General features: G+C 39.4%; 1 protein-coding gene across 1 annotated transcript; it reads right to left on the reverse strand.

The window, feature by feature from the left end:
- Positions 1-10,101: 10,101 nt before the first annotated feature.
- Positions 10,102-11,271, reverse strand: LOC148802833 (uncharacterized). The gene has a single exon (XM_088896264.1). The coding sequence runs from the start codon at positions 11,269-11,271 to the stop codon at positions 10,102-10,104; it is 1,170 nt and encodes a 389-aa protein (XP_088752390.1).
- Between the last annotated feature and the right edge of the window lie 1,173 nt (positions 11,272-12,444).

Here is a 12,444-nt window from a genome sequence, read left to right on the forward strand (position 1 = left end):
GAAAGATGTAATAACTCCAGTGGGCTTCGACTCGATGGTAATCCTCTAGCACTAACATTGTGTTTGGATGACAACTATCATATCAATCAATCACTTGGCCTCCACGGCCTGCAACCCTAAACCCTATAACCCTAAACCCTAAACCCTAAACATCAAATCCTAAAACCCTAAACCCAAAACCCTAAAACCCCTAAACTCTAAACCCTAAATCCCTAAACCCTAAACCCTAAACCCTAGAACCTAACCCCTAAACTGCTAAACCCTAAACCCTAAACCTCTAAACCCTAACCCTAAAACCCTAAACCCTAAAACCCTAACCCCTAAGCCCTAAACCCTAACCCCTAAACCCTAAACCCTTAGCCCTAAACCCTAACCCACTAAACCCTAAACCCTAAACCCCTAAACCCTGAACCCTAAGCCCCTAAACCCTGATTCCTAGTCTTTGTTTCAAATGGCACTAAGTTGCCAAAGTCCCAATAACTCTTAGGGGCTTCGACTCGAGAGTAATCCTCTAGGCACTGTTTCAAATAGGACCAATTTACTAAGACCCAGTAACTCAAGGAGGTTTTGACTCGATAGTTATCCTTTGGGCTCTATTTCAAAGGGTACCAAGTTACCAAAAGACCTAATAACTCCAAGGGGACTTCAACTCAGTGATATTCCTCTAGACACTATTTCAATAGGCACCGAGCTACCGAAAGATGTAATAACTCCAGGGGGCTTCGACTCGATTGTAATCCTCTGGGCACTAACATTGTGTTTGGATGACGACTATCATATCAGTCCATCACTTGGCCTCCACGGCCTACAACACCAGCAACTTCGCAAACCATAAAAAAATTCAGGTACGTGCAATTTTGTATTTCATGTATATTTTATACATCACAAACATGAATACCAATAACAAAGATCACACATACACTACATGTATATTACATGCTCATATGTTATATACAAACATTTATACTTATACACTGCATACTCATTTTCGTACGACTACAGTCATAGCATAACATATTTGCATGTAGTCCACACATACTCTCATACTCAAACCAAACAATGCAATCTCTCATGAATCATATTAAGCAAAATGTGAACATCCATCATTGAAAACATTCTCAATGGGCTTCACTAGTGGTCCTGATTACATGTTTCGCAGTTTGGAAGATATGGAAAGAGAGGAATGAATGCAGAATGGAAAACAAATTTCAATGCTCACAATGGTTTTTTGGACAGTAATGAAGTGGGTGCATGATGTTTCTCCTTTGCTGAATTCCAGAAGTCCTGTTAACCATAGTCAACATATTTCTATAAGAGGTTTGGGGTTAATGGTTCAGCCGATTACTAGAAGGACAACGAAGGTAGTCTACATAAATTATTTAATTGTTGGGACCATTCCAAGTCACATAGGAAGTAGAGATGATACCACTAACCCAACTTAGTAAATATTTACCGAGATATTTTACCAAGTTGGTGCCATCATATAGTTTCTATCTTAGTTCATTTTTACTAAGTTAGCATTATTTCGAATTTATATTCAATTAGGACTTTCCTTTTGAAGGATTTTAGTAGGGTTTTATTTTGGAGTGTTTTCTTATATTAGGATTTTCTTTTTTTAAAGTGTTTTGGTAGGATTCTATTTTGGAGTGTTTTCTTAGATAAGGATTTTCTTTTTTAAAGAGTTTTAGTAAGATTCTATTTTGGAGAGTTTTCAGATTAGGAATAGGAGCCATACGGGTGTATGCCTATATAAAGAGTAGCTAGGGCAAGGCTAAGAGAGTTCTCTTGTTATCAAATTTCTCTTAATTACTTAGTGAAGAATTCTTCTTCCTAAAATTCAACTTTTGCTCTTTTCTTTGAAGCTTTTCTTACATGTTTCATTTCTGTCCTGCACCAGTGGCACCAACTTGGTAAAAATGAACTAAGATAGAAATCCTGTGACAATGCTATTTCGGTAAATATTTACTAAACTAGGTCGGTGGCGTCATCTCTGCTTCTTATGTGTCTTGTAATGGTCCCAACTTGCATAGAACTTATAGGCCTTCTCCTGTACTCCATCATCCTCCCCGGGTTAGGGAGAATCTGTCCTTGAATTCAAATCATCATCTGACTGATCACCAACATAAGGTACCAAGTGTTTGACATTGAAAACATCATGGGTACATATATGGCTAGGTAGCTTTAGTCTATACACATTCTCATTGATGACTTCGACTATCTCGCATGGTCCAACCTTCCTTGGCACTAGCTTTCCATGTTGCCCAATCGGTAGGCGGTCCTCTATTAAAATGGCCCAAACATAGTCTCCTGTATCAAATACTACTTTCCTCCTTTTTCCATCAACATATTGTTTGTACTTAGCATTGGCTACCTCTAACTTGTTGTGGACTTCTTCATGGAGGATTTTAAGCTTTTGTACCATATCATCGGCCTTGTCATGAATTTGTCCTGGTCGAGTACTAGTTGCAAGGTCAAGGACACTACGAGGGTTGGCCCCATATACTACCTCAAATGGGTTGTATCTGGTACTACTATTTTTGAACCTATTAAAGGCGAGCTCAGCTTGTTCTAATAAGAGATCCCATTGTTGTTCATGGCTAGTTGCAAGGGTTCTTAAAAGATTCTCCAAACTCTTATTGACTACTTCTATTTGGCCATCCCTTTGAGGATGATATTAACTACTAAATTGTAATGAAGTACACATTAGCCTCTAGAGACTTCTCCAAATGTGTGATATGGACTTGGAATCTCTATACAAAGTAATTGAAGATGGTAATTCATGGAGTTTGACAACCTCCTTGAGGAATAAACCAGCAATAAGTGAGGCATCCATTGTTTTCCTACATGCCACGAAGTGAGCCATTTTTGAAAATTGGTTTACGACCACTATTATAGAATCTACCTATCACTGGGTACGTGGCAACCGACGAACAAAGTCCATAGATATATCTACCCAAGGTCCTTTAGGAATTGGGAGGGGCATGTATAATCCAACTTTGGTTATTGTTCCCTTAGAAACTTGGCATATGTGACAATGCTCCACAAACCTTGTGACGTCTCTCGTCATTTTGGGCCAAAAGTAAATTGCTAAGATGAGATGAATTGTTTCATCTCACCCAAAATGTCCTTCATTGTGAAGCTCTTTGACGATTTTCAGCCACCATGAGCAATCAAGTATACATAGGCGGGTTTCCTTGAATATGAAGCCATCGTATATCACAAAGTATGTCCTACTACCTGCTTGCACTTGCTCTATGATATCAACAAAATAAGGGTTAGTGAAAAATAATTCACAAAAAGTATCAAACCCCGATACCTATTCTCGGAACGTGGATAACATGGCTCTCCTTCGGCTGAGCGCATCCGCAACTTGATTGTGCACACCTGACTTGTGTTTCAGACAAACGAATATTTTTGGATATCCCTTAATGATGGTAATCCTGTTGGTAAATCTTCGGGAAACACATCAATAAATTCATCAAGAAAAGGCCTCACCTCCCCTAGAGCCTCCACACCTTTCAGGTCAAAGCCCCTTGTTAATTAAAGCATACACAACACCAGTCTCTTTTAAGGCACTTGTGAATTCAGTCATGGCAAAAAGGCTAGAACCCTCCTCGGGTTTTGGTTTAGTCTCTTGTAATGGGTATAAGGTCAACATTTTCCCTTTAAACTCAAAAGAGTAGGTGTTCTTTCGTCCGTCATGGACTACATAATGGTCAAATTGCCACGAGCGCCCAAATAACAAATGGCAAGCATCCTTGCAACATCGCACCACACATGATCACTATAATTATTATCAATAGAAAAGCTCACTATACACCATTCTGTGACTGAAACCTCATTCTTTCCTTTTAGCAATGCAAGCTTGTAGGGGTGAGGGTGTTGTTGAGTTTTTAGTTTTAGCTTGTGGACAACTACATCCGCTATAACATTCTCACAGCTCCCGCTATCAATTACAAGGCTTGCAACTTTCCCATCCATAATACACGTGGTGTGGAAAATAATATTTCTTAGCCAATCTAATGATTCATCCATAGGAGTTAGGAATGATTGCTACATCACTAAGGCCTCTCCCACAACCTATACACCATTTCTCCCTCAAAGGTTTATTCATTATAAGAGTCAAACACAGGTGGGGTTGAACAGTCAAATGCTTCTAATTGGGTTCCACTCTCATTTTCTACAAACATCGCCCCTTTTCTTTTGTCATCCTTCACACATTCAACAGATTTATGGCCTAGTTCACCACAATTAAAACACTTCAGTCCAGGTGGACTTGCCTGGTTTTGATGTTAGGCAGTTGTATGCACTTAGCTCCAATCAGAATGATGTACATTATGACATTTATTGTAAATGAATAAAGTACATATTTGATTTGTGTTCTTGTGGTGTGTTTCTGTGTAATACCCTTAAACTGGACACTTAATGAGACTCATGTTAGTTTAGAATGTTCACAGCCGTTGGATAAGTCCGGGGAGATTTATCCTGCTAAGGCTGACACTGGTGTGCCACCAAGTGTAGGGGTGGCCTGTCTCAACTGCCAGGGTGAGACCCGAAGCACATGCAGTGTAGGTTTACTTGAAACCCTGAACCGGACCAGATTTCTAATATTGCCTTGGACCTTAGAGGTTAGTGGGCAAAACTAGAAAGTTACACTTGACCCCTAGACTCGATTATGATACTGCATTAAGTGTCGGATTGGGTTGTCTTTGATATGCCAATCAGTGAGATCCTTAGAGGGGGTCAAAACCTGGGTGTGTTGGGACAGTCCGAGAATTCATCTGAGTGGGTGATCATAGTAACAGGATCAGCCCCTTTGTCGGACAAAGGTAATGATCGGGGATGCACTCTCTCTAATGGAAACCAAGACTATCGGCAGCCGATTTCAATCATTGAAATTTGTTTTGCAAAATATATTTTATATACGGATATAAATACATATATCATGGTTTCAAATTGTTTGCAAAAAGGTTTTAATTCCCGGGATCCATGTGAGCAGAGAGTGCAACACTATTCCTTGCAACCGAGGGAGAGGTCCTCTCTTGTCAGTGTATGATCATTATGGGCTGAGAGGTTAAGTGTAAGACCATTGAGGGTAATACCTGATGGGCTAATCTTGCATCTGCCCACAGTCCCTGGGTGTTACAAGGTGGCTTGGCCCAGGGACCACTTAGTGTAAGTGTTGGGCCCATAGAGTCCATGTGATGGACTCAAGGGGTTCACTGGGCTTTCTAGTGAATTCGGCTAGGCCTTGTAACAGAGGCTAGGCCGAACCCTTGTGGCTAATATGTAGATCAATGCTTGGGTCCCATGCCATACAAGGAAGCCCAACTATGCAGCAGTTTGGAAGGCTAAGTGAGCACATATACTTATTGGGCCTAAAGCCCATTTCGAACTGGGCTGATTTGATCAGTTAAATAAAAGGGGCGAATTTGAGATTAGATTAGCCCTATCCTCTCAGAGAGATATGCAAACCTCCTAATAAGATTAGGAGAGGGCTGATCTAATCTGCAGATAAGATAAGGGTCTATCCTTATCACTTGAAGGGAATTCAGATCCAAATATGATTTGGATCAGCAACTCCTAATGGGATTAGGAGTTGATCCCTTTAAGATTATAAAAGGAGGAGGGGGCGGCAGCCTCTTGGAATCATAACATTCCTACCTACAGAGAAAGATTACAGAAGAGAGAAAATAGCTTCCAGTAAGACTGCGCTGATTTCTCCCTACCGCCTCCTTCCTGCCGCCACCGCCATTCTCAGTGCATCTCCACGACAGTAGGAGTTATCAAGAATGGTTATTGATATCAGTCCTTTGTGAAAGGGCTGATTGGAAGTCGTGCCCACGTGTCGTCCAGCTGATTCTTGCGAAGGATCTGGTTCTTTGGAAGAACACTGTTGATTCTACTCCATCCTACACTGTGCCATCTTCAGTGGGAGCAGTCTTTGGTTCCTTCCTTGGGCGTGAACACCTCCATTGGGAGTTATTGTTTCTTCGTATCAGGTATATCCCTCTCCTGCCTCTGGTTTCAGATCTGGTTCGATTTAGGGTTCAAGATTAATCCTTGAAAATGCAGACTTTATAAAACAGGGAATGTGATTCCCAAATGAGGGGAGAGGAAATTTTTTAAAATTTGCCCAACCTACCTGCAGGGTTCGGGCCATCCATATGATGGATGTCTCATTCCTTCAGTGGTATCAGAGCCATGGTTCAAGTTTTGAAACAAAACAAACCAGATCTGATCCTACGCAAATGGGCAGAAGGCGTTCTACCCGATTTGCGCAGATTAGGGTTTTTTCTAGAAAATTTGTTTCCTAGATAAAGGGCGATTGATCTGAAATTAAATAAGAATTTTATTTAGAATTGTTCTTTATAATTTTCTTGATTTTTGGGCTGTTCGTACAAGTGGAGATCGAATTCTTGATTGGCACAGTGAACCTGCGATTTGCAGTTTCTTGATAGGATTCGATCTGATGTAATATTAATAGAAATTTTAGGGTTTCTATTTTATTATTTTTTGGATCGAAGAAGGCGGCACAGGAAGAAGATTTCACAGATGGGAAAATCGATATTTGCGATTTGTAGTTTGTGAAACTGCATACTGTGATCTAACCTCTATTTTGCAGGATGTGATGTGCGAACAGCCCTCTTTGACTGATTCTTGCTTTTGTTTAATCAGTATTTAATTTCATATCAGTTTCTTGGATTAAATCTTTAATTAAAGATCAAACCCTAGACCCATTCGAACTAGATTGGTCCAAACAGGTTGGACCGAATCTAGGGTTCGATGGAGGCAGATTGTCAACCCTAATTTCCCTCTGATGGGCCTGAGGATTGATATTTAATTAAGAGTTTAATTCAGCCTAATCTGTTAGTGTGCTGTCGTAGGCACCGAAAAATAAACCTCTACTCGTAAAGATGGAATGTAGCAGTGCGAGTAGGGATCGTTCCCACAGGGAGTATCTAACTTGAATTATGTGCTACGTGAATCAAAGATGGAGAGGGGTGTATGTAACGAAAATCAGATTTAAAATAAAGAAAATTAAAATTAAAGAGAACGAAATTTAAATGAGAAATCAAGAAACGAATCTTGGTCTAGGATAACATCCACCATCAGAATCACGCTACTGTTCATCGATGCAATGATAAATCAATTCAGACTTTGGATATTCATCGTAGGAATTATTTTCTTGCATCTTCCTACTATTAGTTAATCGGAAAACAAGCGATCCTCTTAACCCTTACTACTGAACAACCCCTAAACAAGCATTAAGAATTTTATCCAGCAATAGCATTAAGCATTAGAGATCGATGAATCTAAACAACACAAGCACAAGCGGTTGCATTTAATTTAGTCGACTGTTCTTCCTAGGATCTAACAATTCCTGACGCAGCAAATCATTAAACCCTAGTTGTTTCGCAGATTAGAGGGATCAAACAATTACGGATTTGATATCTAATCTAGCAATAAATTGTAACGAATAATAAGCTACTAGGCCTTCCTAGCAATCAAACGAAACAACCATAGATATAAACATAGAAGAACATTCGATACCCAAAACATGAATTAAACAATAAAAACTAAATTAGATCTCACAGTTGGTGAATCTTGAGGTTTCTGCTTCCTTCGACCAAGTACAAGAGTTTAGCCACGCATGATCATGGCAAAAACTTCAAGAAAATCCAAGAACGAAGAAGAGAGGAGAAGAGAGAAAAAGAGAGGTTCGGCTGCTCCAAATCTACTTTCTTTCTCCTTGCTTGCTTAGTTCTTCTCTCCGAGGTTGAGTACCTCAATGCTAGTCCCCCCCCCCCCCCCCCCTTTATATAACTTTTGGGAGATGGCTGTTTTCCAACTCCCATTAGGAGATTAACCTTAAATTTAGAAAGTCCTAATCTGATATGAACTTATCATATCCTATCTCTCATCTCAATCTCTTATCTTTCTAGGATTACAATTGAAAATTTAAATATGATAAGACTCTCTTTCTTAAGATTACATTCAACTTCTATTATAATGGGATTCTTGGTTTTTGAATTCGAGTTGGGCTTCTTTGACAACTTGGGCTGCTTCCAGGCTCTTCTGCGAAATGGGCCTCAATTGTGAAATGGGCTTTGCTGTGAAATTGCTCCAACTTCGGGCCCAGTTTCGTATTCGATGCGGACTGAATCTATAAAATCCCAAAACATAAAAGTTGTGGGCCTTCCTTTTATCTTTTTAATGCCTCTTTAATTGTCCAAAGTGGAGTCCGGAATTGAGATTTATGCCCAGATTACTGGCTATTGCTGAAATTGTGCAAAATCACCCGATTTGCCCTGTTTTCTTTCAATTGCCTTCTTGTTTGCTCTGAATCGAAATACAAGAGTAATGAGTCCAATTAAGTTCTAAAGTGATGTAAAAAGATGAATATTAGTGGACAAAAATAGGGTTCTTTTTAGTCTCATCAATCCCCCCACACTTAAACTTTTTAGTCTCAACTCTCCATCTTTCTCCACAAATATTCTAGGTTAACTATTGGAAACCATTAAATCAACACAACCAAGTCATACACGACTCATTCATCAGTCAATCCAATTTTTGATACTGCAAACCAGGTAGTAAATCAGGGAAAACCTTTTTATATTCTCTCTCTTTTTATTTTCTTTTTCTCTCATCTGAAGAAGTGAGTGCATTTTATGCTCCATCTCACTTTTGGATTACTTGGTCAGTAGGTGCATTTTATGCTCCATCCTACTGTTAGAATTGCTAGCTAGTAGGTGCATTTTATGCTCCGTCATACTATCAGATGACTTGGCTGGTAGGTGCATTTTATGCTCCATCCTACCATCGGATTACTTGACCGGTAGGTGCATTTTATGCTCCATCCTACCAATTGTGGCAATGGTGAAGTATTTACCCTATTTACTTAAACCTAAATTTAGGACTAGCTTAAAAGGGAATGGCTTCAGATAAGTCATGTACTCATTGATCATATTTCTTTACTAGGTTCACAAGAATTTCCCTACAACATTGCTTCAATTGATTTCAAAAGAGTTGAGGTTTTGATTTTTTTTTCTCTTTTTTTTTGAGTAAATGCAGAAAAACACAACCTAAATCAAAATTTAAAACGCAATCTAAATTCTAACCTAAATCCCCTCCCCCACACTTAAAACTTACATTGTCCCCAATGTGAGGTGAGATGCAAAGAAAGGGCAGAAAAACTAAACTAGAAATGCAAAAAAAAAAACAAAAAGAAAAAAGAAAAAACAAACTTCCCTATTTTTAAGCATCATAAACCGGGTCCTCTAAATCTCGTGGTTGCAGCTTCCGGTGTTCTCCCCTTTCATCCATCATGGGTGGGTTTAAATCTGGAATCGCGGCCTGCAAAATAGAGGGTAACGGTTTCCCATTAGAAATCGACAACATACTATAAGGAGCATTACCTGACTGTTGTAACTCTGGAGAACCATTCAATGTTGCAATCATTTTTTGCAAATCAGCATTCAACATTGGCCCCTCTTTCTCAAGATGCTTACTGATGGCAATCTCCAACCCATCCTTCCCATCAAGTTTAAAAGCTTCTCGTGCTAAAGAATCAACCATATCAACAGAATGAACAGGATTATCATTAGTAGGATATTTCATGGCATCATAAATATTAAACTTAACAATCTTACCATCAAATTCCATGGTGAGTGTACCAGTATAAACATCTATCTTAGTTTTGGATGTTTTCAAAAATGGTCTTCCTAGCAAAATAGGAGTGGTTTGATCACCATTATCCATATCAAGCACATAAAAATCAATAGGAAAAACCAAATCATTTACTTTCACAAGAACATCCTCAACTACACCCTGAGGATAGGCATTAGATCTATCAGCCAATTGAATCACTACACTAGTTTTATTTAAAGGACCAAGTTTCAAAGAAGCATATATAGGATATGGCATGACATTAATAGAAGCTCCTAATCTAACATGGCCTTCTCAATTCTAGTGTTACCTATCATGCAGGGGATAGTGAACATACCTGGATCTTTGCACTTTGTAGGGAGTTTTTTAATGACCGCAGAAACATTCTCCCCTACTCTCACCTTTTCACATCCTTTCAGTTTCTGTTTCCTCTTATGTGTACACAGTTTCTTCTAGGAATTTAGCATAATAAGGTACTTGTTTAAGAGCATTAAAAAGAGAGGTATTTGCCTCACATCTACGGAAAGTTTTGTAAAATTCTTTGAACTGCTCATCTTTCCTAGCCCCTACTAAAGCATTAGGAAAATGAGGTATCGGTTTATAATCAGAAAGAGGAGGAAACTTGCACTTAGGTACTTCATCGTCATCGGGAACGAAGTCTTTCTCCTTTCCTTGACTTAACACTGCAGGGGCTGCCCTTGCTGGGGTTTCAACCTCTTCATCACTTCTCAAAACAATTGCACTTACATTTTCTTTTGGATTCACAACTGTTTGAGAGGGTAATTTCCCCAAACTTTGTGCCTCTAACCAACTAATTGTCGTTGCCATTTGGCCCATCTGATTGTCCAAACCTTGGATACTGGCCCGTGTCTCTTGCTGAAATTTTTTCGTCTCCTGTTGAAATAACAAAGTGTTAGTGGCAAGAGATTTAACAATATCTTCTAAAGGCATACCTGAATTAGAAGTTTGGCCTGGCTGTTGTCTTGGAGGGTATGGCTGATATTGTTGGAAAGTTGGGTGATTTTGCGGGTTCCCATAGCTGAGATTGGGGTGATCCCTCCATCCTAGGTTATATGTGTTTGAATAGGGATCATGTTTCCTTTGCGGTTGCCCTGGAAAACCACCTGCCGCATTCACTTGTTCAACGGGCTCCTCTTGAAGAGTCGGACACATATCAGTTAGATGCCCTACTACCGAACATATCCCACAAGCCTTCACCGTTTGCATATTACCTACAGCCATTTGACGGACAAGAGAGGTCAAACTTGCAATTTGTTGTTCTAAGGAAGAGATGTTTACCTCATTAGCATGCTTTGCTGAAGGGTTGAGCCTATAGCCGAACTGTTGAGAGTTGGCCGCCATATTTGCAATCAGATTTCTTGCGGCCTCGGGGGTTTTATCTACTAAGGCCCCTCCACTAGCAGCATCGATCATGCTCCTATCAGTAGGTTGAAGTCCCTCATAAAAATACTGAATAAGTAGTTGCTCGCTATTTTCCAACTCCCGTTGTATTGCCTTATACCGCAAATTTCTTTTCTGATGTTGGCCGCCTTTGAAGCTAGGAAGTACTTTTCTAGGAATAGCCTCTTCATCTCGTTCCATGTGGAAATACTCCCGGAGGGTAGATAATAGAGCCAATCCTTAGCTGAATCCTTCAGAGAAAACGGGAAGGCTCTCAGTTTGATTTGCTCTTTAGTTACCCCCATGGGTTTCATGCTCGTGCATACCACATGCAGCTCCTTCAAGTGCTTGTGAGGATCCTCACCTGCAAGACCATGAAAAATGGGTAAGAGATGTATCAATCTAGATTTTAATTCGAAATTAACATCAGCATCTAAAGCAGGGAAAGTTATGCATAAGGGTAGCTGACTTAAATCCGGTGCAGCAAGCTCTTTCAAGGTTCAATTTCCGGCCATGATGTCCTCTTCTCTCAAATCAGATCCGCTAACAAATAGAGAATCAAAGGCTGGATCGTTCTCCTCGGAATGACTCCGAGCTTCTCTCCTTAACCTACGCAAAGTCCCTTCTGTTTCCGGTTGAATTGCAAATTACCTTTCTTAGAGAATTGGGTTACAGGCATAAATTAAGGGAAACCTAATAAACCCTAAACAACATACCATAAAAAAAAGAAATAATAATAATGATGAAAAGAAACAAACAGAAAATATTCTATGCTAAAACACAAACAATACTAAATTTTTTTCTTTTTGAAAATTTCAAGAATGAAACAATGTTCACGAGAAGCACAAAAACTGATTAGAATACTCCCCGACAATGGCGCCAAAATTTGGTGTGCTGTCGTAGGCACCCAAAAATAAACCTCTACTCGTAAAGATGGAATGTAGCAGTGCGAGTAGGGATCGTTCCCACAGGGAGTATCTAACCTGAATTATGTGTTACGTGAATCAAAAAATGGGGGGGTGTATGTAACGAAAATCAGATTTAAAATAAAGAAAATCAAAATTAAAGAGAACAAAATTTAAATGAGAAATCAAGAAACGAATCTTGGTCTAGGATAACATCCACCATCAGAATCACGCTACTGTTCATCGATGCAATGATAAATCAATTCAGACTTTGGATATTCATCGTAGGAATTATTTTCTGGCATTTTCATACTATTAGTTAATCGGAAAACAAGCGACCCTCTTAACCCTTACTACTGAACAACCCCTAAACAAGCATTAAGAATTTAATCCAGCAATAGCATTAAGCATTAGAGATCGATGAGTCTAAACAACACAAGCACAAGCGGTTGCATTTAATTTAGTCGAC

Source organism: Nelumbo nucifera, chromosome 1 (genome assembly GCF_055504915.1).
Source record: "Nelumbo nucifera cultivar China Antique chromosome 1, China Antique-T2T, whole genome shotgun sequence".
NCBI classification, from domain to species: domain Eukaryota; kingdom Viridiplantae; phylum Streptophyta; class Magnoliopsida; order Proteales; family Nelumbonaceae; genus Nelumbo; species Nelumbo nucifera.